The sequence below is a fragment of the Schistocerca cancellata genome, chromosome 10 (assembly GCF_023864275.1).
Source record: "Schistocerca cancellata isolate TAMUIC-IGC-003103 chromosome 10, iqSchCanc2.1, whole genome shotgun sequence".
Taxonomy (NCBI): Eukaryota; Metazoa; Arthropoda; class Insecta; order Orthoptera; family Acrididae; genus Schistocerca; species Schistocerca cancellata.
In genome coordinates, this window is record NC_064635.1 from 188,139,127 (window position 1) to 188,165,907 (window position 26,781).

The following is a 26,781-nucleotide window of genomic DNA, read 5'->3' on the forward strand; positions in this document are numbered from 1 at the left end:
CACACTAACGCCGGCTGTTGCAAGTCCTTCAGTAGAATATCGAGTCGGATCCCGGCTGGTCTTCCCAGTTTTGGGCGATGCGCAAACAAAAAATGGTACGAATGGCTCTGAGCACTATGGGACTTAACATCTGAGGTCATCAGTCCCCTAGAACTTAGAACTAATTAAACCTAACTAACCTAATGACATCACACACATCCATGCCCGAGGCAGGATTCGAACCTACGACCGTAGCGATCGCGCGGTTCCAGACTGTAGCGCCTAGAACCGCTCGGCCACCCCGGCCGGCGATGCGCAAACAGTCTGAACTGCCGGTTGTGGAACAGAGTTGAGTGACATGGGTGGACAGGAATCTGACGGATCGTGACTGCATAACTCACAATAAGTCAAGCAATTAAGTTAGAAATTGTTTTAGACAATACTGTGACACACGACGCGCAAACTCATCACACTGTTATCATCCAGTATTTGGGTAGGAGAGCTCTTAGTGACTTCCAGCAGACTTTACTCACAATTTCAAACTATTGCGACACTTTTGACGTCCCCCCAAAAAATAAAGAAACGAGAAAAGTTTATCGACTACTACATTTTCGTTGTTCTTGCACTAAACACTAAGCATCAGGTATGACTTTTTAACTTATTGCTTGTCTACTAATAACACTCTTCGTGACACATTTTGCAGACAGTATCCACGTACACCATTGAATATACCTGCAGAATTATATCATTATACGACTTGGAGATGACGTCGTAACACTGACATGCGTGAAAGATTATGTTTTCTTAAAATGGAGCATTAATTACCCAGAAGCTGTTTATTCGTGGGATTTCTATTCTTTAACGAAGTGTGGATTGAGGAGCAGGTGTTACTGGATTGTTTATGAAGTGGAGCAGGCGACGAGGATCAGTTTGAGAAACCTTCATTCTATCTTCCGGCCACTACATCCTGCTGCACCATAGACTGAAGGTATGTCCGGTACCTCCATAATTAAGTGATCCATCTACGAAAGCCAGTCGTGAACTGTAAACGGTGGTAATATCCACGTCACAGACGATTGTATTTCTTCCGGGTTCGATACCACAGTCGGTGATTTGTTTGAAATGCAAGCAATGTACAGAAACATGCTTCTCGGGCATTGTTCATTTAAGACATCATACTGCTTGAAATGTTCGTTTCTGACTGTTGGTATCTTATTTCAAAATACTCAGTTTGGAAGCTGTTACCGTCTGTATAATTCTGACATTACGCCGTTATCGATGGCCAACCCTGGTGATTAGATCTTCAGACAGATTGCAACAATTTACCAGAGCGAAGAGAGATTTGGAACTTCTCGTTTCACAGTCGTACCTCTACTATCTACGCCGTTTGTCCACTTTCACAGCCAGATTCTGCTTGTCACGCCCGTTATATACTCTAATAGGGCTAGTAATTTCACTAAACACGGTTCGTTGGTTGATCTGGAAGAAGGGACCAAACAGCGAGGTCATCGGTCCCATTGGATGGGGAAGGATGGGGAAGGAAATTGGCCGTGTCCTTTCAAAGGAACCATCCCGGCATTTGCCTGAAGCAACTTAGGGAAATCACAGGAAGCCAAAATCAGAACGACAGGACGCGGGTTTAAACGGTCGTCCTCCCGAATGCGAGTCTAGTGTGCTTACCACTGCACCACCTCGCTCGATCCACTAAACACGAAGAACACTGGTGGTTGTCCTACCTGGCGCAGAGAATTGCAATCATCTAAATCGTTTAAATATCTGCTTGAAGGTACGTACGTGTTCGAATTTACATTGAAATCCGATATTGTCTTCTGCATTCCACTGCTTTTGGTCTGGAAGTGTGTAAAAGGAAATATTTCCACCCATGTCCTTATGCCAATAAAGGACAAAACTAGTGAACAGAGAGATGTGAAAGGAGTTTTTGAATGATCCTGTGCACCTAAATAGGTGATGAAGAAAGAGCAGCTATTCCTCCTTGAGACATCTGACGCTTCTTCGACTTAACAGGTACAGTTACACTGTCGCTACTGGAGATGTTGTGGTTCATAAGCTCGCATGTGACTTTTTTGTACTCAGTAGTAGGACGAATTTTTACCTGTATCTGTCGAGTACAGATCGATAAATATCAATATTCTGGTGCGAAATAAGCAAAAATTAAGAAAAAAATACTATTGACAGTCTTGCTGTGCATAGCTGTGTGTTGTAGCATGCAGCGCTTAGGATAATTTTGATTACTTTATAACTCTCCCTGTATATAGCTATAACTTTTTCTCTCCTGGCAAGCGAATCAAGGGATGGCGGCTATAGCTGAAACAACCGGTTTTCGGTTACTCCGGTTCTTTTCGCCCGACTATTAAAACCGCTCAAAAGAACTAGTTTTTAATTTTTTATTACTATTGCTTCTAGTAATAAACGTAGACTTTGAACAAAGATTGGAAAGTTTTAATGAAGGCGAAGGAGTATGTGATCACGATCGATACGGCGATGAGGCTGTGACAGAAATCTGTCTCATTGTCCCGACAACGAGGGCGAAAGGTCGCAAGTCGATGACTTCACTGCATCGTCACTTCTGGACGGTGTCAGCTTTTCACACCGAAGTAACCACAAAAGTAAGGGTCAGTTATCATTCTCAGTTTATAGAACGTCAACAACATTTAAGTATATCAACGATAGTTGGGCTATGTGATCAGAAGTATCCGGACACCCCCAAAAATATACGTTTTTCATATTAGGTGCATTTTGCTGTCACCTACTGGCAGGTACTCCATATCAGCGACCTCAGTAACCATTAGACTAGGCGCGCAGTCTGGAACCGCGCGACTGCTACGGTCGCAGGTTCGAATCCTGCCTCGGGCATGGATGTGTGTGATGTCATTAGGTTAGTTAGGTTTAAGTAGTTCTAAGTTCTAGGGGACTGATGACCATAGATGTTAAGTCCCATAGTGCTCAGAGCCATTTGAACCAGTGAACTAGTAACCATTAGACATCGTGAGAGAGCAGAATGGAGCGCTCCGCGGAACTCACGGACATGGAACGTTGTCAGGTGATTGGATGTCACTTGTGTCAAACGTCTGTATGCGAGGCTTCCACACTCATGAACACCCCGAGGTTCACTGTTTCCGATATGATAGTGAAGTGGAAACGTGAATAGACACGTGCAGCACAAAAGCGTTCAGGCCGACCTCGTCTGTTGTCTGACAGAGAGCGCCGAAAGTTGAAGAGGGTCGTAATGTGTAATAAGCAGACATCTATTCAGACCATCACACAGGAATTCCAGAATGCATCAGGAGCCACTGCAAGTTCTATGACAGTAAGGCGGGAGATGAGAAAACTGGGATTCCATGGTCGAGCGGCTGCTCATAAGCCACACATCATGCCGGTAAATGCCAAACGACGCCTCGCTTGATGTAAGGACCGTAAACATTGGACGATTGAACAATGGAAAAACGTTATGCGGAATGACGAATCACGGTACACAATGTGGCGATCCGATGGTAGGGTGTGGGTATGGCGAATGCCCGGTGAACGTCATCTGTCAGGGTGTGTAGTGCCAACAATAAAATTCGGTGGTGGTGGTGTTATAGTGTGGTGTGTTTTTCATGGAGGGGGTTGCACCCCTTGTTTAATTTATGTTTTAAGCACCTTCTTGCGTCCCACTGTTACAGAGCAATTCGGGGATGGCGATTGCATCTTTCAACACGATCGAGCATGTGTTCATAATGCACGTCCTGTGGCAGAGTGATTACACGACAATAACATCCCTGTAATGGACTGGCCTGCACAGAATCCTGACCTGAATCCTATAGAACACCTTTGGAATGTTTAGGAACTTGGTGTCAAGCTTCACCGACCGACATCGATACCTCTCCTCAGTCCAGCACTCCGTGGAAATGGGCTGCCCTTCCCCAAGTAACCGTCCAGACACCTGATTGAACGTATGCCTGCGAAAGTGGAAGTTATCATCAAGTTAAGGATGGGCCAACACCATATTGAATTCCGGCATTACCAATGGAGAAAGCTACGAACTTGTCATTTTCAGCCAGGTGTCCGGATACTTTTGATCACATAGTGTACCTTCTTCTCCAAGAAACATTACGAATGTTTTTCCTTGTATGACGCCACAAGTTTGTTGTGCCTCCTTGCTTTTAAAGCAAATGGTGCATTGCACTTCATTCCTACAGCACTTCGCAAAATACATCCACAATCAAAGGACAGTACCGTTCAAACAAATTTCGGGCTTGCAGCCGGTCGTCGTTCAATACTTCGCACGATATTTCAACTGGGCACCTGCCAGTCATCTTCAGGTGAGCCCGTCGCAGACTGGCGAAAACGTTTTTATTTATTTTTTTATTTTTTATTGCATTTCAATTCCCCATCGGGGCGGGCTGGCAGCAGCATATGCGCTGCTCTTCAGCCGAAAGACATAGAACAAACAATAGAAGACATTTAAAAAGAACAAAGGAGAGAATATGGTGAACATAGATATAAAAAAGGGGGATCATTATGGAAGGCAATAGACAAAAAACGGGGTGACCGTAAAATGGAGATAAAAAACTGTTAAAACTGTTTAAAAGTAGCACACACAAAAAGCCACACACTGTGACAATTAAAAGAACACAAGGCACAGTATGACTGGAGCATGAAAGGTATCGGCGGATGGTGTAGCACATAACAAACACTGATGGCGAACCTCAAGGCAGTACACAATTAAAATCACACCTCTTGACGCACAGGAGAAACAGCACTAAACACAACACTGATGTGGCACACTGACGATGATCAAGACAGAGGATCTGCCAGGCGCAAGGAGATGAGGGAGACTGGAAGAAGGGAGGGAGGGGAAGAGAGGGGGGAGATGGGCAGGGGGCGCGCTGAAGAGGGTCAGGTAGGGAGGGACGTGGGAAGGAAAGGGAGGAAAATCCGCTCTGGGAGAAGGAGGGAAGAGGAAAAAAGTGAGCCCTGGGGAGGGGAGGGGGGGATCGAAAACGTCCTCCGTTCCGCAATATATAGCGTACTGTAACTATTCTGCGCATGCGTCGAAAACTTGATAGTTGAAACACACTGCCCGCCGGCAGCGCCCTCGCTGGTGGAATAGCAGAACTCAGTCGCCCTCTGCGTTGCTGTTTGACACGGCCGTCGACGCACTCTGTCGCCTTCGATTTGAGCAAATCGTGGAGATGATGGGATTCCAAGCACTGTCCAGCTGGTAGCCGCTGTCACGGTTTAACAGATTTTCCGCCAGTCGTATTTCTACGGATTCTTTAATAATGGAGTCCCAGAAAGACGTTGCTGTGGACAAAATCATTGTTTTCTCATACTCCATTTAATGTTCAGTAGAAATACAATGTTCAGCAATAGCGGACTTGCTTGGCTGCAAAAGGCGGGTGTAACGTTGATGTTCAGTGCAGCGTTCTTTCACGGTGCGTGTGGTTTGACCTATGTAAGCCATACCACATTGGCACGGTATCTTGTAAATTCCGGCCTTTCGTAGTAACAGATTGTCCTTAACTGATCCCACAAGAACAGCAATCTTCGATGGTGGGCGGAAAACCACTTTTACCTGAAATTTTCGGAGGATTCTTGCTATTTTAAACGAAGTGTTGCCAACGAAACGAAAGAGCGTGACTGAACAAAGCAGTGATATCAACAGGAAACATGTTACCAATCAGTGTCAAAGAATCTGCAAGAGGAACTTTTGTAAAAAGTGAGACCACATCAAAACTTACTAGAAGGTCTACACTGCTAAGACGAAGAGCCCCCAGTCTATTGAAGAAGAAGAAAGTTAATAACGAGGAGAACATGCCGGAACAATCTTTGGCTTTAGCATTGACATGACAATTTTTATCCTGTTATTAGTAAAAAAAAACATTGCAACCGATACCAAGCAAATGTCGAAAAATACCAGTTATTCAGATCTTAAATACTGGTACCGGTTTTAACCGAGCGGTTTTTCACATCCCTACGCCAACCTGGCGAACTTAGTGCCACAAAGAGGATATTGCAGATGGTCAGCCCAATGTGCTTTGTGTTCTGGTTACAGCTCTCCGTTCCCACCCGAGCACTGCACTGTGTCTACGGTTAACATACTAAAATTAATAGGCGAAATGTCACTCCTAGGTGTTGTCTGCTATTTGATCCGTAGTATACATCGTGATTATAGTCGCTTCCTTCCTACAAGAACCTAGTTCCACTGCTATATCTTTGATTACGATGTCTGGAAGTTAAGGAGTACAATTTGAAGAATCTCTCTGAAGTAATTTCCATTGCTGCTACAAACTCTTTTTTAATTATTAAAAATATTTATGTGGATTCTGTAACTATCTAGAGGTAAAAAAAGTTACTTAGGAGGACAAGTTCTTAGCCAAGATCAGTATAAAAACTTTATTGTAGATAACCGGTTTCGGTAAAACGAAGTTATCATCTTCAGGTCTTCATAAGGGTAAATACAAATCTTTATGATGCTCTGAAGATGGTAACTTAGTTTTATCTACAATAAAGTTTTTATAGACATCTCGGCTAAGAAGTTCTTCGAGCTCAACATAAGAAAACGAATGAATAAAAAAGAAATTAGTTGAATTACAGTGGAGCATGCAAGCTTGAAAATTCACAGAAACCGCCGCTAAGCCGTCGCTGAGTAGAAAACTTCCTGCTAGATTGAAATTGTACACTATACTGTCAGTCGAAAATGTCTCTCGCAGGCAATGACTAAACCATTTATTGGCAACACTCTTTCATCTTGGAGTGCTAGTCCTTCAAGTTATGCCGGAAAACTTCTGTGAAGTTGGGAGTTAGGAGTGAGAAGGCGGAAGTAAAGCTGTAAGTTTGTGTCTTGCCTGGATAGCTCAGTTTCTAAGACCATTGCACATGAATGGTTGAATTCCTGGCGCGAAGCCTGGTCTGGCGTACAATCATCTGCTGGGGAGTTTCATAACGGTGCATAAGCCATTGCAGAGTGAAGAGCCCAGTCCAGAAATAATGTCCTAGCATAGTTAATCAAAATAACAATAAAGGAAGATAAATACAGGGCCTCGCGTATAAGGATACAGAACGTAATGTAATAGAGGGAACAGGCTGGCCCACAGAATAGCCAACTGGCGATCCAGAGAATTGACATAGCAGAAAAGACAGTCAAACCAGCCAGGATAAACTGCAGCCTCCACTAAACTAAATGGGCTGTCATAGAAGCTAGGCCATGAAGCATTGGTTGGATGGGCTGAAATCACCAGTTTCCACTGATTGTGCGGACTGCGATGTGTCTCCAAGAGTGGGCTGTCAGAGCTGAACAGCATCCACCAACTCGCCAGTGAAACTGCACTTCCTCGCATATTAGAACCGAGGCAGGTATTGGAAGTGATTGGTTGGCTGGATGTTTCTACGTGTCCAGGCTGACATCGTGGGTGGCAGTCAGCTATGGAGTCTGACGAGCCAGGTGGGCTGGCCTGCCTGGACAAGACTATCAAGCATAGGCCACTATGGTGTCATGATATGACCCCATAAGTTGGATGTCAGAGACAAGCAGGACCGGAAGTTGGATGTCAGAGACAAGTAGGAGCTTGTACAACACCCATCAAGTGACACTGTCGACTGTGTCATGCCCTCTCATGACTGACTGGTTTTACATCTTCACATAAGCAATAACCCCAAGGGCTCAAGAAATTACAGGGCAACAAGGTGCATTAACCCAATTCCACTGCTATATCTTTGACTACGATGTCTGGAAATTAACAAGTACAATTTTAAGAATCTATGGGTTGTACTCAGCTGTAGAGACTGGCAACTCCAGTGTACCCTGCATGCCATTTGGATCAGATGTGAAGCAGACCCTGACCAAGTTCAAATCAATACTGAGGGTTATAATTGTGGGGCCACACTCTGTCCCAAGAAGGAGGATATTAGAGTGCAGAAGGAGCCAGTATGACAATGAGTAAGTGGTGCTGTTAATCAAAGAGAATTAGAAGTGGCGCGACCTCCGCGACTATGGTTGTATGTGAGCTAGAACCTGAACGAGCTGGAGAACTGACAGGCCAGTGAGGTGCGTCATCCCAATAGCCAATAACGAAACTGACAATACTGTTATTGTTTCCACTTACAAAAAAAGTAATTTTGTAAGTACAGCACTAGGAAATCCATTTTTCAGTTTTCTAGACATGACGTGTTGTGTTCAGCAGCAGAAATCAGTAAGCCAATGTCGCTGACCAGTGTACCATACAGGCCATGCCACAAGGCAAGGGCCGATTGTTCTGAAACCAGCACTGCGCATAAGTCTAATTGTGGGAATGACAGTAAGTCCTTATGAGTGGGATGTTGGGGTAGAGCAGCAGCCTGTATGGTGCAGGTCGCACCATGTGCCTGTATTTCAGTGCACCTTCTGGCAGCTGGGGCTGTTCTTTCACTCAGACAGAACAAGGAGAGGGTGGAGATGTGACAGGCTGACTAGGTTCATTGAGCCAGCTGTGCTGACCCAGTGTGTGGTGCCCAGCTGTGAGGCTATGTACTGTATGGGCTACACCACAAGCCAAGGGCTGCACGGGCTGAAACCAGTACAGTGGATGACTAATTATGGCAAAGTTGCCATGTATCCATGAGTGGCATCTAGGAGCCAAGCATCGGACTATACAGTGTAGATGGCGCCATTTGCCCATAGCATAAAGTTCTGTGCTTCCACCCAGACAAATAACACAGGCAGCTTCGAGATATGATAGACCAGCAAGGGTTGTCAATCCAGCTAGAATGACCCAGTGGGTGTGCTCAGTGGTAGAAGTGCCCAGTGAGCCAGCTGGTTTTGCCTGTGCACCGTATTGACCAGGTCGCAAGGCAGCAACTGGATCGATGAAAGAACTGCACGACCGCTACGGTCGTAGGTTCGATCCTGCCTAGGGCATGGATGTGTGTGATGTCCTTAGGATAGTTAGGTTTAAGTAGTTCTAAGTTCTAGGGCACTAATAACCTTAGATGTTAAGTCCCATAGTGCTCAGAGCCATTTGAGGCAGCCTGGAGATATGATAGACCAGCAAGGGTTGTCAATCCATCTGGAATGACCCAGTGGGTGTGCTCAGTGGTAGAAGTGCCCAGTGAGCCAGCTGGTTTGGCCTGTGCACCATATTGACCAGGTCGCAAAGCAGGGACTGGATCGATGAAAGCAGTTCCGGTCATGACTCTAATTCTGGGAACGACGTGTGTCCGCAGGTGTGGGATGTCGGAGCGGCAGGGGCGGCCGGAGCCTAGCAACAGCCTGTACGACATCCTGCAGGTGGCGCCGTCGGCCACGGAGGACGAGATTCGGCGCGCCTACCGGCGGCTGGCCCTGCGCTACCACCCCGACAAGAACCCGGGCGACCAGGCGGCGTCCGCGGAGCGCTTCAAGGCGGTGCAGCGCGCCTACCGCGTGCTGGGCGACCCGCGCCGCCGCCAGCTCTACGACCTGTACGGCTCGGCGTCGCTGGCCGAGGGCTTCCCCGACGGCCAGCTGTGGGTGCTGACGTCCGGCTGGGCGCGCTGCCTGCTCGTCGCCATCTTCCTGGCCACGTGCTGCTGCTGCGGCTGCTTCTGCTGCTGCTACTGCTGCTGCTACTTCTGCTGCGGCCTGATGCGACCACCGCCCGTGCCGCAGTACAGCGACTTGGACGCCGTCGTGACGTCTCAGCCGGTAGCCGCGTCCTCGGGCCGAGAACTCACGGAGTACAGCAGCCTTCTCGGCGCTCGGAGGTTCACCTACAACGCGTATCATCCCCAGGGCGCTACATAGAGCGCGAACCTCTACCTGACTGGGGGACAAACTCTGGCCTGTTCAGTTCTGCACACAGTATCCTCATCACTGTATCGTCTTAAACAGTAGTATGCTCCCACCTATATCCCATGTGATCTTATATTCTTTTTAGCCAATACTTAAAATATCGACGCTGTTATTTTTTCATTCATAAAAAGATTATTTTATAATTCCAGAAATAGAAAATCTATTTTTCACGTTTCCATGCATACACAGCAGGAACTCCACTGATACTATTTCAGAGGTTATTCTGGGATTTTTTTCTGAATATTTTAATATAATGGATGTATGTGACCTAGATGATCTTTAGAGAATAATAAAGTTATTGATCTTTTTCAATTTGTTTCTACAGTTACCTTTGTTCCTATGAAAACGCCTGTATTAAACCGAGGACCTAGAAACGACAGAGAGGCTTCGTCCCGCCATAGCCCTCAGAGGTTCACAACCCCACAACAGGCCACAGCAGTCCACCTACCCCACCGCCGCCCCACACTGAACCCAGGGTTATTGTGCGGTTCAGCCCCCAGTGGAGCCCCCGGGAACGTCTCATACCAGACGAGTGTAACCCCAAATGTCTACGTGGTAGAGTAATTATGGTGTGGTCCGCCCTCGTGGTCTCGCGGTAGCGTTCCTGCTTCCCGAGTACGGGGTCCTGGGTTCGATTCCCGGTGGGGTCAGGGGTTTTTCCTGGCTCGAGATGACTGGGTGTTGTTGTGTCGTCTTCATCATCATCATTTATCCCCATTACGGTCGGAGGAAGGCAACGGCAAACCACCTCTATTAGGACCTTGCCTAGTAATGTGGTGCGGGTCTCCCGCATCGTTCCCCTACGCTCTGTAAAGAAGCATGGGACTTCATTTCCATTTTCAATTATGGTGTACGAGTACGTGGAGACAGTGTTTGCGCAGCAATCGCCGACATAGTGTAACTGAGGCGGAATAAGGGGGACCAGCCCGCATTCGCCAAGGCAGATGGGAAACCGCCTTAAAAACCATCCACAGGCTGGCCGGCACACCAGAGCTCGACACTACTCCGACGAGCGGATTCGTGCCGTAGACCGGCACGCCTTCCCGCTCGGGATATATTTAATTACTAATATGTAGAAAAGAAAAAGTCCTGTGAAGTTGTTGCTAGCGCTAAGGAAACTGCTCAGCATAGTGTTGGGCTGCGCCAGTGGATTTAGCTGAAAGTTGGTCGCCAACGCATTGGTGTTCCGTCTCATCGTCACTGAACGAAGGGGTTGGGGCCAAGGGATTCGGCCATGTGAAGTCATACTTGGCTTGAAAACTTGCCGATATTGCTCCCAATTTGTTATTGTTATAAATTAGACAGGAAATACTATTCGAAGCAAAAACGTTTAGTGAATATGTGCTCTAAAATGCATACCGTAAGAGGTTTGAGCAGTTGTTCATCTTCGAGACAGTAAAACACACCTTTTCACAGGAAAAAAGGGCTCATGGCCCTTTAGAGCCCGTAATTATACACTACACAATTTTTTCTTGTTTTTATCCTTACTACCTCCTCCAGACATACGGAAAGCAAAGAGGTTGGAGTAGAAGAGATTTGTTTCAGAGTATCGAAGATGAAGAGGTGCTCATAGTATGCATTTTAGAGCCCACATTTAGTAGACTTTAAAATGATCGTTCGTGCTCTATCCCTGAATACCGACCGTTCCTCCTCGGACACCCTTTTTGCGTGGAGTTGTGGATAGTGAAGTATCGTTAATTTACTTTCAGTGCCAACGCAGGAAATCTGATCAGCCCAACACAATATAATTGCTAATTCCCTGTGTCACAGACATTGATGAAGCGGAGGAAATTTGATGAAAACACAATATAATTGCTATTTCCATGTGTTATGGAAACAGCCACATTTTTCAGAGACCAAGAATAGACTTCTCAGTGACTGTTTACCAGACAACATCCCTGCCCTTAGTCCCAAACTCAGATTACGTAGCGTAAATTGCTAACGTTGCCTGACTCAACACAACAGATGTTTTTTCAGTATCCAACATTTGCAGAGTATTCTGCTTCACATCTTTACGTTATTTTAGTACCTGTCTTCATTTTATAAACGAAAGGAAACGAAAACACTCATTTTGTGTGCACTGGACATGACTAGCAAACCCTAATATCATTCCAGAATGAGATTTTCACTCTTCAGGGGAGTGTGTGCTGATATGAAACTTCTTGGCAGTTCAAAACTTTATGCCGAACTGAGACTCGAGGTCGGGCATAGGTCCCGAGTTCGAGTCTCGGTCCGGCACAAAGTTTTAATCTGCATGGAAGTTTCATATCAGCACACATTCCGCTGCAGAGTGAAAATCCCGTTCTGGAAACATCTCCCAGGCTGTGGCTAAGGCATGTCTCCGCAATATCCTTTCTTCTAGGAGTCTAGTTCTACAAGGTTCGCAGAACAGCTTCTATGAAGTCTGGAAGGTAGGAGTCGAGGTACTGGCCGAATTGAAGCTGTGAGAACGGTCGTGAGTCGTGCATGGGTAGCTCGGTTGGTGGAGCACTTGCCTGCGAAAGCGAAAGCTCCCGAGTTCGAGCCTCGGTCCGGCACACAGTTTTAATCTGCCGAGAAGTTTCCTAATATCATTTCTTATTAAAGCATAAAAAACATTTCAAACGTATTTTTCAGGAATCGTCTGAAAACTAAATTATTCTCCTGCCAAACTGATATTTTGACTTCCACGCAAGCGGTGAACTATATGACGCACAGTGTAGCAAAAGGAGCGAATACACCTAAGAAAATGTAATTATGGTATTTGTAAAAGAATATACGGAAAGACCTGCAAATGCCGTTTTGTTAACGTTTTAACACGATATATACCATGGGAATTTCGCAGTTCACTTGGCAAGAGAGGAACTCGGCTTTAATCCGCAGTCACGTTGGTTCCAAGTCCTAACATGGCAGTGACGGGGGCGTGCACAGTCTATACCTTTCCTGATCAAAGTGGACATTCACTTGGGTTGTGTCCGCACGAGTCACTACTTCCGCCGATTTCATGTGTAGCTTTTTTACAGCCACCCTCGACAGTACACTACGGTCCCTGTTCTTCAGTATATGAGATCTTGATCTTGGTTTAGCTGTAGCTGTTGCCTGGCGTTGTGCACTAGTCAAGTAGAACTGCTTTACATGGGTTGACATGTCAACGATAGATTTGTTAGACAGGTGACGTCCAATGAATAGTCCATGTTCGAAGTCAATGAGCTCTCTTGTTAGTGCTTCTCTGCTGACAACAATGCCGACCAAATTTTATACTGGCGTGGCCGCCTCTCGTACATATAGTGGTCAGTTCGGCGTTCATTAAGTAATGGAGCGCATTTTCTCTCGGCTAGTTTAGGTTCAAAAAATGCCGAATTTGTTGTGCGCTCGCTTCAGCCCCTATAGTTTAATGTTCAATAAGTAATGGAACGCATTTTCTCTTCGCTAGTTTCAGTTGAAAAAATGCGGAATTTGTTGTGCGACATAATGGAATATTCCCGCTTCAGCCCCTATAGTTTCACGAAGCGCTATACGTAGCCTTCAAAATGGCGTCTGTAACGGAGGTGCGTTAAAAGCAGCCAGCGGTCATTGAGTATCTTTTGGCGGAAAACCATATCTTCGCAGATATTCATAGGCACTTGCAGAATGTCTGGCGGTGAACAAAAGCATGGTGAGACCAATTCCTCCATCAAGATGAAATGATCACCTCTAAAGTCTGTTGTGCTACCTTCAGGAAACTGAAGAAACTGTTTCAGTGGGTCCGTCGCCACAAAAATGCAAACGAACTTATCCTCCATGATAACGCAAGGCGCACCCGAGAGGAGATCACAAAACTTCATTAGACTGTGCTTTCTCATCCACCCTACAGCCGACTCGCGTTCGGGAGGACGACGGTTCAAACCCATCGTCCTGCCGTCCTGATTTTTAGTTTTCCGTGATTTCCCTAAATTACTTGAGGCAAATGCTGGGATGGTTCCTTTGAAAGGGTACAGCCGACTTCCTTCCCCAACCTTGCCTAATCCGATGGGACCGATGTCCTCGCTATTTGCCGTCTTCCAAATCAACCAAACCGTGCAGCCAGGGACTCGCAACTTCCAACCTCCACTGGTTGGCCCTAAGAAGGATGCATTTGGCGGGAAGCAGTACGTGGACAATGGGGAGGTTATTCATGCAGCAAGACGTTGGCTCCGACGTCTACCAGTGGAGTGGTACCATACGGGCACACAGGCCCTCACAGTAAAGCGGCGCCTTGAACGGAGATTATGTCGAAAAACAGGTTTGTCTAGCCAAAAGAGTGGGGAATAACATGGTGTATTGGAACCATGAATAAAACCAACTTGTTGCTGTTGTGGTCTTCAGTCCTGAGACTGGTTTGATGCAGCTCTCCATGCTACTCTATCCTAAGCAAGCTTCTTCATCTCCCAGTACCCAATGGAACCTACATCCTTCTGAATCTGTTTAGAGTATTCATCTCTTGGTCTCCCTCTACGATTTTTACCCTCCACGCTTCCCTCCAATACTTAATTGGTGATCCCTTGATGCCTCAGAACATGTCCTACCAACCGATCCCTTTTTCTAGTCAAGTTGTGCCACAAACACCTCTTCTCCCCAACTCTATTCAATACCTCCTCATTAGTTATATGATCTACCCATCTAATCTTCAGCATTCTTCTGTAGCACCACATTTCGAAAGCTTCCATTCTCCTCTTGTCTAAACTATTTATCGTCCATGTTTCACTTCCATACATGGCTACGAACCATACAAATACTTTCAGAAATGACTTCCTGACACTTAAATCTATACGCGATGTTAACAAATTTCTCTTCTTCAGAAACGCTTTCCTTGCCATTGCCAGTCTACACTTTATATCCTCTCTACTTCGACCATCATCAGTTATTTTGCTCCCCCAATAGCAAAACTCCTTTACTACTTTAAGAGTCTCATTTCCTAATCTAATTCCCTTAGCATCACCCGACTTAATTCAACTACATTCCATTATCCTCGTTTTGCTTTTGTTGATGTTCATCTTATATCCTCCTTTCAAGACACTATCCATTCCGTTCAACTGCTCTTCCAAGTCCTTTGCTGTCTCTGACAGAATTACAATGTCATCGGCGAACCTCAAAGTTTTTATTTCTTCTCCATAGATTTAATATCTACTACAAATTTTTCTTTTGTTTTCTTTACTGCTTGCTCAATATATAGATTGAATAATATCGGGGAGAGGCTACAACCCTGTCTCACTCCCTTCCCAACCACTGCTTCCCTTTCGTGCCCCTTGACTCTTATGACTGCCATCTCGTTTTTGTAGAAATTGTAAATAGCCTTTCGCTCCCTGTATTTTACCCCTGCCACCTTCAGAATTTGAAAGAGAGTATTCCAGTCAACATTGTCAAACGCTTTCTCTAAGTCTACAAATGCTAGAAACGTAGGTTTGCCTTTCCTTAATCAAGCTTCTAGGATAAGTCGTAGGGTCAGTATTGCCTCACGTTTTCCAATCTTTCTAAGGAATCCAAACTGATCTTCCACGAGGTCGGTTTCTACCAGTTGTTCCATTCGTCTGTAAAGAATTCGTGTTAGTATTTTGCAGCTGTGACTTATTAAACTGATTGTTCGGTAATTTTCACATCTGTCAGCACCTGCTTTTTTTGGGATCGGAATTATTATATTGTTCTTGAAGTCTGAGGGTATTTCGCCTGTCTCATACATCTTGCTCACCAGATGGCAGAGTTTTGTCAGTACTGGCTCTCCCAAGGCCGGCAGTAGATCTAATTGAATTTGTCTACTCCCGGGGCCTTGTTTCGACTTAGGTCTTTCAGTGCTCTGTCAAACTCTTCACGCAGTATCGTGTCTCCCATTTCATCTTCATCTACATCCTCTTCCATTTCCAGAATATTGTCCTCAAGTACGTCGCCCTTGTATAGACCCTCTATATACTCCTTCCACCTTTCTGCTTTCCCTTCTTTGCATAGAACTGGGTTTCCATCTGAGCTCTTGATATTCATACAAGTGGTTCTCTTTTCTCCGAAGGTCTCTTTAATTTTCCTGTAGGCAGTATCTACTTTACCCCTAGTGAGATAAGCCTCTACATCTTTAGATTTGTCCTCTAGCCATCCCTGCTTAGCCATTTTGCACTTCCTGTCGATCTCATTTTTGTGACGCTCTTACTCATTTTTGCCTGCTTCATTTACTGCATTTTTATATTTTCTCCTTTCATCAATTAATTGCAATATTTCGTCTGTTACCCAACGATTTCTACTAGCCCTCGTCTTTTTACCTACTTGATCCTCTGCTGCCTTCGCTACTTCATCTCTCAAAGCTACTCATTCTTCTTCTACTGTATTTCTATCCCCCATTCCTGTCAATTGTTCGCTTATGCTCTCCCTGAAACTCTGTACAACCTCTGGTTCTTTCAGTTTATCCAGGTCCCATCTCCTTAAATTCCCACCTTTTTGCAGTTTCTTCAGTTTTAATCTATAGTTCATAACCAATAGATTGTGGTCAGAGTCCACATCTGCCCCTGGAAATGTCTTACAATTTAAAACCTGGTTCCTAAATCTCTGTCTTACCATTATATAGTCTATCTGAAACCTGTCAGTATCTCCAGGCTTCTTCGATGTATACAACCTTCTTTTATGATTCTTGAACCAAGTGTTAGGTATGATTAATTTGTGCTTTGTGCAAAATTCTACCAGGCGGCTTCCTCTTTCATTTCTTAACTCCAATCCATATTCACCTAATACGTTTCCTTCTCTCCCTTTCCTACTCCAGTCACCCATGACTATTAAATTTTCGTGTCTCCTCACTATCTGAATAATTTCTTTTATTTCATCATACAATTCTTCAATTTCTTTGTCATCTGCAGAGCTAGTTGGCATATAAACTTGTACTACTGTAGTAGGCGTGGGCTTCGTGTCTATCTTGGCCACAATAATGCGTTCACTATGCTGTTTGTAGTAGCTTACCCGCACTCTTATTTTGTTATTCATTATTAAACTTACTCCTCCATTACCCCTATTTGATTTTGATTTTATAACCCTGTATTCACCTGACCAAATATCTTGTTCCTCATGCCACCGAACTTCACTAATCCCTACTATATCTAACTTTAATCTATCCATTTCCCTTTTTAAATTTTCTAACCTACCTGCTCGATTCAGGGATCTGACATTCCACGCTCCGATCCGTAGAACGCCAGTTTTATTTCTCCTGATAAGGACGTCCTCTTGAGTAGTCCCCGCCCGGAGATCTGAATGGGTGACGATTTTACCTCCTGAATATTTTACCCAAGAGGACGCCATCATCATTTAACCATACAGTAAAGCTGCATGCCCTCGGGAAAAATCGGACAACTTGTTGTCAGAAAAAAATGTATTGCTTTTCTTAGTGAGCGCCCTTTACAGATAGGGTTATACGGATATACTTAATCAGATAGTGCATTTATCTCTGATGTAAGCGATCAAGGCATGATCATTCAAAATGGAAGAAAATGAAGCCACAAGACTCCAACCTGTTAACGTTATTTTCCTATAACGCTGTTTGTTTACTATTTGCAGTGCGACAGAAACTATAGCATTACAAGTTTTTTTTTTCTGTTTGTGTACATTCACGGTAGCCAATGAATTCGACAAGTGGGGGAAATTTACATTTCGTAAATGAGTAACACAAAAATTTTGTTACGTGTACCATCAGAGCCCGGATTTGGTGTAATGCCATATCAAGAAATATGTACATAAATATGTAACCAAAATTAGTGGAATACGTAAATAAATATGTAATGAAAGAGTTATATGTAAAATCCAAAATTCTATTTTTTTGCCAGAAAATGTAAGTTCACAGGTAGGCTAGACAAATATCTATGTCAATTTTAATCAGTTCGCATCTGCTGCAGAGTAACGGAGTATAAATGTCTCCTAATTACGCATTTAAGTCACACTGCAATGGAATGCATAATTAATTATAATGTACTTTTCCAAATATTCTGTTGCCATTCACAGTCTCCTGTCTGAAAATATGTTATTTACAAATACAAAGAGGTCGTTCAGCTTCTCAAGACGTCAACGGTGCATATTTATACAGAGGGATTGTGGTAGGAATAACATTCTCAGGAGATTCTACGATTTCACCATTAAATAAGCGAGACAAAATAACAAGATCTGTGTATCCACGGTTCATATTCAGGACAGACTGCAGTTTACTGGAAACTACATCACCAACTTCACCTGGTACAACAATGAGCTTCCCAGCTGCATCTGACTCTATTCCCACAGCCTCTTGGGGAGACATAATTGAAGTCTTCAGTTTCTTGATACCGACGGGATGTCAGCTAAAGCGATTTGCGACCTATGGAACTGAACTGAGCGCTTTAGAAAAGTTGAATACTGAATACCAGACTGAGATTCATTGGAAGAATCCTAAGGAACCGCAATCCGAAAACAAAGGAAGTAGGTTACAGTCCACTTGTTCGCCCACTGCTTGACTACTGCTCAGCAGTGTGGGATCCGTACCAGATAGGGTTGATAGAAGAGATAGAGAAGATCCAACGGAGAGCAACGCGCCTCGTTACAGGATCACTTAGTAATCGCGAAAGCGTTACGGAGACGATAGATAAACTCCAGTGGAAGACTCTGCAGGAGAGACGCTCAGTAGCTCGGTACGGGCTTTTGTTGAAGTTTCGAGAACATACCTTCACCGAGGGGTCAAGCAGTATATTGCTCCCTCCTACGTATATCTCGCGAAGAGACCATGAGGATAAAATCAGAGACATTAGAGCCCACACAGAGACATACCGACAATCCTTCTTTCCACGAACAATACGAGACTGGAATAGAAGGGAGAACCGATAGAGGTACTCAAGGTTCCCTCCGCCACACACCGTCAGCTGGCTTGCGGAGTATAGATGTAGATGTAGATGTAGATCAGGTAGCTGCCCCTTTTAGCGTTGTACACGATAAGGGCATTTCACGAAAACCTTTCTCGTTACCGATTACAGAATATTTATTTCTGGGAATTGCCACTCTTAGCGGTGCATGAGCTGTACATGTAACGTGCACTAAGTTTAGATAAAATACATTAAGCGATTCCCGCCTTTCAACATGTATGGGGATGCATCTCTGTAAATCAGTAGGCCCCTCTCTTCTTTTACGCCATCTGGCCATGATACTGTAAGTTCATTGTTAATGAATCTAGCAATTGTGGAAGTGTTTGTTGATTCCCAATGTTTACAATAAATTAATTAGGGATTAGGTGCAGCCACAGAGCCCAAAATTAGATTAGCGATGAAACGGATTCATCTCATTAACAGAAATTCATGTAAAAGATTTGCCAATGCCTGACCTAATTTTTTCTAGTATACCAACATACGAATAATCCCCGTAAATGTTCTTGAGTGTGGACTCATCGGAAATGCGGCTGCAGTATTTCTGTAAGAAATGTTTACATTTAGGTACCTGAAGTTTGTTACAGGGTACGTTCCCTACAACCATTGCAAAACACACTTCTTCGTAAAATTCACTATTTGAAGATATAGGCTGCCCCTGCAGTTGTGTAAATAGAACCTTTTTCTTCGAAGAAATCATTTGTTTATTTGTAATATGTCGATTGCTGGTTGGTTGCTGGTTGATTTGGGGAGCGACCAAACACCGAGGTCGTCGGGCCCACCAGATCAGGGAAGGAAGTCGACCGTGCCCTTTCAAAGGAACCATCCCGCCATTTGCCTGAAGCGATTTAGGGAAATACTGGATAACCTAAATCAGGATGGCCGAAGGCGGGTTTGAACCGTCGTCATCCTGAATACTAGCCCAGTGTGGTAGCCACTGCCCCATCTCACTCGGTATGTAGACCGTTTCGTAAATGATGTTCAGTTTCAGATTACATGTTACGTCCCACTCGAATTAATAATTGGCAACAGATGTTGTACAATCGCAGTAAAGTCATGAGATGGTCAATTGACTAACTTATTAGAACATGTTACGCGTTTCGGCATTACATCCATCTTCAGACATCTGTTACAAAAAAGTACAAAACATAAGTGAACAGCACATTCAACACGTCTCAACGTTAGAGAAAATGAGATCGGGTCATATGAGTCACATACCACGAACTTCAACTCCTTCCTAACCAACTAGGCATGCAGCCTTGACAACTCAAAGAAAGTGTCCGATAACATATGATTACTGTAGTGTCACCGCCAGACACCACACTTGCCGCGGTCCGTTAGTATACGTCGGACCCGCGTATCGCCACTATCAGTGATTGCAGACCGAGCGCCGCCACACGGCAGGTCTAGAGAGACTTCCTAGCACTCGCCCCAGTTGTACAACCGACTTTGCTAGAGATGGTTCACTGACAAATTACGCTCTCATTTGCCGAGACGATGGTTAGCATAGCCTTCAGCTGCGTCATTTGCTACGACCTAGCAAGGCGCCATTATCATTTGCTATTTATCTTGTGATGCATGTACCGTCAGACCGATGTTCACCAATTATGGATTAAAGTTAAGTATTCCAGCAGCTACGTATTATTTTTACTAGACTCAACTCCTTTAACTGTTCCAGACCTCACGCCAGCCTGCGTGAGCTTAAACGCGTGCCTTTCGGCTACCGGTCATAGTGGCTTGGCTGTCTTGCCAAGTCACAACAATTACAACTGCGACACAAGCAGTCTAGAAGTAGAACGTATACTGACGCTAAACAAATCAACTAGCAGCGAAGCACCCTCGGTAGGGGGCGCTGCATGGTCATGTGCTCCATGCGTTTACATGTAATCTAATAACAATATACTCAGTACGTAACATCTAACAGCGTATAATTACGATTAGAAACCGGAATGGTACTTCCGTACACGTTAACACTAAAGGATTTTTTAAATTTTTTTTACATTGCCCTACTATATCTACAGCCATTAGTGGCACTAACCGCAACTCAAACCATATGTCGATATAAAATAAATAATGGGGGGGGGGGGGGGAAGGGGCAGTTCCTTTATGAATAAACCTTTCAATCTACAAAATCTCTAAAGGAATACTATCAAATTAAATATAACCAACAGTATCCGCCATAAACTATAACCCGGTAGTAAGCTCTCGTACGCAAACGTCTTAGGCGCCATCTGTTACAGCCAACGGCAACCAAGTCAGCTGCAGCCATCCGCCTATCGAATTACAGCCAGTTGACTTCGTAGCAGCTGAGGAGAGCTCCGCCTACCATCCTAAGGGAGCGATGGGTCTGATGATGGTTATGTAAAAATAGCCGAAACCGGTTACCTATGCCATTGAAACATAAATGGTGTGATCAAGACTGAACTTTAATCAAAATATAACAGCCAACTGAGATTCATGGGCCATTGTTTGAAGGCTTCTATTTGGGCAATCATGGCCCTTGAATACCACTTGGCTGTAATTCGATAGGCGGGCGGCTCCCGCTGATGTGGCTGCCGTTGGCTTTGACAGATGGCGCCTAAGACGTTTGCGTACGAGAGCTGATTACACGGTTATAGTTTATGACGGATACTGTTGGTTATATTTAATTTGGTGGTATTCTTTTAGAGATTTTGGAGATTTAAAGGTTTATTCATAAAGGAACTGCCCCCCCCCCCTCCCCATTATTTATTTTATATCAACATATGGTTTGAGTTGCGCGTAGTGCCACTACTGGCTATAGGTATAGTATGGAATAATAAAAATTTTGGAGCTTTTAAATTTTTTTTAAAAAAATCCTTTAGTGTTAACGTGTACGAAAGTACCATTCCGATGACTAGTCATAACTACATCCTGTTTGATGTTACATGGTGAGTATATTATTAAATTACATGTGAACGCATGGAGCACATGACCATGCAGCGGCCCCTACCGAGGGCGCTTCGCTGCTAGTTGACTTGTTCAGCGTCAGTATACGCTCTGCTTCAAGACTGCTTGCCTGCCTCGAGATGACTGGATGTTTGTGTTGTCCTCATCGTTTCATATACTCATGTACGTGGTGAGATTGGACTGAGGAAAGGTTGGGAATTTGTACGGGCGCTGATAACCACGCAGTTGAGATCCCATCATCATCATCATCATCATCATCATCATCAAGACTGCTAGAGTCGCACTTATGGTCATATGTTATTGGACACTTTCTTTGAGTTGTCAAGGCTGTACGCCTAGATGGTTAGGAAGGAGTTGAAGTTTGTGGTATGTAACTCATATGACCCGATCTCATTTTCTGAAACGTTGAGACGTGTTGAAGGTGCTGTTCACTTATCTTTTGTACTTTTTTGTAACAGATGTCTGAAGATGGATGTAATGCCGAAACGCGTAACATGTTCTAATTAAAGAGTCAATGACGTCGATAGAAATGCGATACGAAGGAAAGAACACGGTTTTTTTTTCGTAACGAATTGCCAACAATTGACAAAGTGCTTACAGTCGTGAACGAAGATGCAGATCTGGGCAATTTTCGTAGAACTACATTTTATAAGTTATTGACGGAAATGAATTTGAAATATGTCCGGCGTGGGCGCGATAGCATGCTAATAGACAGGGATGACATAATTTTATGGAGGCGGCGTTATCTTCGAGCCATTAAAACGGTTGAGAGATGAAGGCAGACCCATTTACTATTTGGACGAGACGTGGGTGAACGCAGGACATACCCGAAGTTACGTCTGGGTAGGTGACCCTATAAATTCCTCAAAACAAGCGTTTCTGTCTGGATTATCCACCAGAAGCAAGGGCCCATCATGTAAAGGGAAACGTCTTATTATCGCACACATTGGCAGCAAAGCAGGGTTCGTTGAAGGAAGTTTGTAGACTTTCGAATCCAAGAAAAGTGGAGATTATCATGAGCAGATGTGCGCCGAAACCTTCGAGAAGTAGTTTCAAGATGTTCTTCCTCGGCTTCAGGAAAATGCAGTTATTGTTCTTGATAACGCGCCGTACCATTCTCGGAGAAAAGAAAAAGTTCCCAATGCGAATACCAATAAGCACGAAATATCAGAGTGGTTAAAATCTAAAAACATCGATTTCGAAGACTGTATGTTGAAGAAAGAACTTTCAGATATAGTTAAAAATCACAGAACAGCGCACAACGAATACGCAATAGATGAAATGGGGAAGAATGCAGAGAAAACTATTCTCAGAATTCCTCCGTACCACTGTGAATTAAACGCCATCGAGTTAGTGTGGGCCTGAATCAAAGACTACGTTGCAGCGAAAAACAAAACATACAAAATGCCGGAAGTTAAAGTACTGCTAGAAGAAGCAGTAAGAACAGTGACTGCTGAGGATTGGAACAAGTGCGTCCACCATGTCGTAGAAAAAGTGGAAACTCAAATGTGGAAATTAGACTGCATTATAGAGGAAAGAGAGGAGCAGTTTGTTATAAACCTCAATGAAAACAGTTAAAGTTCGACAGAGTGAACCTTGTCTCGTCCTTTACCATTATTATTACTGGTATTGTTATTAAAATTACCAATTAATTACGTTTGAATGGAGCGTTTTGTTAGCAACCTGAATGAAAATAAATCTGCTTCGAAAGAATGAACTCAGTTGAACATTATTTTAACATTATTGTTAAATTTATTTCGTACATTGTTGCCCAGGTTTCTCACGGTCCGCTGCGACAGCTCGGCAGCCAGCCGCAAAGCGTGCGTCAAGGATTTTCCACACCCCTACGTGTCACGTGAACACCGAATGCTTTCTCTGGAAACGAACGTAGTCACTCACGTGACACTGTTTATGTTTCGTCCCAGCCCTCGGTGAATAGACTTTAGAATATTTAAGTGAATATCAGAGAAAGCAGTGGGGCACTTTTTCGTGAATGTTCAGATGCACACGCAATGTCGGCCAACAGTGCAGATAACCTGACCAAGGTGTCAGAAGCATGAATAAATACTACAGTCTCACAATTTACGTTGATGTGCTTCATGGTTCTCAGCGCCTCAAATGGATTACTGTATGATAAAATCTAAATTTTAATGTACTATAACTCATTCAGAATCCCACAAAATAGGTTTTTCTATCAGTACAACTGCAACATCTACTGACGTCCGGTCTAATTTTACTATATAGTGGCCGGCCCACGTGGTCGAGCGGTTCAAGGCGCTACAGTCTGGAACCGCGCGACCGCTACGGTCGCAGGTTCGAATCCTGCCTCGGGCATGGATGTGTGTCATGTCCTTAGGTTAGTTAGGTTTAACTAGTTCTATGTTCTAGGGGACTGATGACCTTAGAAGTTAAGTCCCATAGTGCTCAGAGCCATTTGAACCATTTTACTATATAGTGAGTGAACTGGCATATCTGTGGAGTATGCAACAGCCTAGCGCGATTTATGCCAAGCGAACTTGGGTAAACGTCTGCTGCAGTGTGCTGCCACCTGCTGACATTGACGTAAACTGGTAGTTGAGTGGAAAGGGTTAGCTGTGCACGCCGTGAACTGTGCACATTGTTTATCAAATCCGTATGTATTTGGCCTGTAAGGCTGGTATTACAGTATCAAATTTCTCTGTCAAAGATTTGATCAAAGATGTGATCAAATATTCCGTCAAATATATTTGACAAAGATCTTTGATGTAGCGCTAGAAGGGGTATTACACTGTCCTCATATTTTTCGTCAAAGTTCAAGATGGCTGACAACAACAACTTGCCGGCCGCGGTGGCCGTGCGGTTCTAGGCGCTGCAGTCCAGAACCGTGGGACTGCTACGGTCGCAGGTTCGAATCCTGCCTCGGGCATGGCTGTGTGCGATGTCCTCAGGTTAGTTAGGTTTACGTAGTTCAAAGTTCTAGGGGACTGATGACCTAAGATATTAAGTCCCATAGTGCTCAGATCCATTTGAACCATTTTTGAACAACTTGTTATTAACCGGAGCAGTTGCATGTACCACAATTGCACTGTGTGCACATGCGGAACAGAAGTGGGGGAGAAAAAGGAAACATACCCGGGTGAAGCCGTGGGTTTTACGACAACCCGATAAAAGCATTCGACAAAACTTGTTACGTGAACTTGTAGTGGAGGACGTCAAGTTGTACATCAGTTACTTAAGAATGGATGAGCTTACATTTCTGTACGTGCTGAGTGAAGTGTATCCTCATATCACAAAGCACAATATTCACTTAAGAACTGCTACATCTGCAGAAGACAGGTTCACTGTAACACTCCGATTCCTTGCTACAGGTTAGGTTAGGTTAGGTCAGGTCAGGTCTCCAATCTTCTTAATCTGTTTTTGTGTTCAGGATGCCTCACGTTGTAAAGCTCCTCATCAGCTTCATACATCTCTATTAATTTTGTAGTTGTAGGCACACACCAGTTGTATTTACCGGCAATGTTAAATGTTTATAAAAACACTACAGACGACAGAGCGCTGCTAGCGCTCCACGTGGTAACATATCACATTGCAGTGAACAGAAGACAAGCGACTTATTTGATCAAATCTACAGCGAGGCCCTAGATTTGATCAGATATTGGACGACATTTGACAAAGTTCCCTATTACACCATCAAATATCTTTGACAAAGATTTTTGACAAAGATATTTGACAAATCTATTTGATAGTGTAATACCGGCCTATGGCAATTACGGTACGTCACGCCAGTTGCGCATGAGCAGAAGCTCCTTAAAATGTGCACAAGTAAAGATGTGCTCGCAACCCCGATGCCAAGTTTCACTGAGTCGAGAGAGAAATGTAGCACAGCACGATAGATTTAATGAATTTTATTTCATATTACCGCATTTACATTATGCCTCCCCCCATCTGCCACCATGTCACCTGTATAGTGCTGTTATAAGTGAGTGTTCAGTGTTGTGCGTCACCTGTCATTGTTGCGAACAGCCGCCATACTGTCGCTAGTTGTGTTTCTTATCTCGTGCGAACAGAAATCAGACTGTCGCCTTGTTTTTTAATTGTGCCTGTCTACTCCTTCATCCGCATCGTCACCACAGTGATTTTATATTTTAAATTCCACACCTTACCGTCATTTGACAGTTTTTTTTTTACCATGTCACCGTTTTATCACCTGTTTTTCTTGTTTGTTGCTATTCTCATTATGTTTTTTAACTTTTCTGTTGGGTGTAGAGCAGCATATTACGCTGCTGCCAGCCTCCCTCTAGGGGGGAATTGAATCCAATAAAGACATCTACATCTACATACATACTCCGCAATCCACGATACGGTGCGTGGCGGAGGGTACCTCGTACCAAAACCAGCATCTTCTCTCCTTGTTCCACTCCCAAACAGAACTAGGGGAAAATTACTGCCTATATGCCTCTGTACGAGCCCTAATCTCTCTTATCTTATCTTTGTGGTCTTTCCACGAAATGTAAGTTGGCGGCAGTAAAATTGTACTGCAGTCAGCCTCAAATGCTGGTTCTCTTAATTTCCTCGGTAGCGATTCACGAAAAGAACGCCTTCTTTCCTCTAGTGACTCCCACCCGAGTTCCTGAAGCTTTTCCGTAACACTCGCGTGATGATCAAACCTTTCCCAAACGCTCGAGCAGTACTCAAGAATAGGTCGTATTAGTGTTTTATAAGCGGTCTCCTTTACAGATGAACCACATCTTCCCAAAATTCTACCAATCAACCGAAGACAACTATCCGCCTTCGCCACAACTGCCATTACATGCTTGCTCTGCAATGTTACGCCCAAATATTTAATCGACGTGACTGTGTCTTGCGCTACACTGCTACTGGAGTATTCAAACATTACAGGATTCTTTTTCCTATTCATCTGTATTAATTTACATTTATCTATATTTAGAGTTAGCTGCCATTCTTTACACCAATCACAAATCCTGTCCAATTATTACATTGTGTTTAACATTATTACATTATGTTTAACAGCTTCAAAGAAAAATAACCAATAAATCCGGAAGGTGTCTAAAGCTTAGGTGTTCACATGATCTTCACACAACAGCCGCCACTACTAATGACGCTGTACTATGGGATAGTGGCATTGTTGAGAGACCGTAGGAGGATACAAGATGACTTAGACACACTATTCGGTGTGATGAATGGCAGCTAGCTCTAGATGTGGAAAATGTGAGTTAACGC

The 26,781-nt window shown here is 44.1% G+C and overlaps 1 protein-coding gene across 1 annotated transcript in view; it reads left to right on the forward strand.

The window, feature by feature from the left end:
* The first annotated feature begins 7,974 nt into the window (after nucleotides 1-7,974).
* LOC126106235 (uncharacterized) overlaps nucleotides 7,975-26,781 on the forward strand; it is a 59,540-nt gene continuing 40,733 nt past the window's right edge. The window contains exons 1-2 of the mRNA XM_049912463.1: nucleotides 7,975-8,024; nucleotides 9,184-9,522. Coding sequence (XP_049768420.1) covers nucleotides 7,975-8,024; nucleotides 9,184-9,522 — 389 coding nt within the window. The remainder of the gene's footprint in view (nucleotides 8,025-9,183; nucleotides 9,523-26,781) is intronic.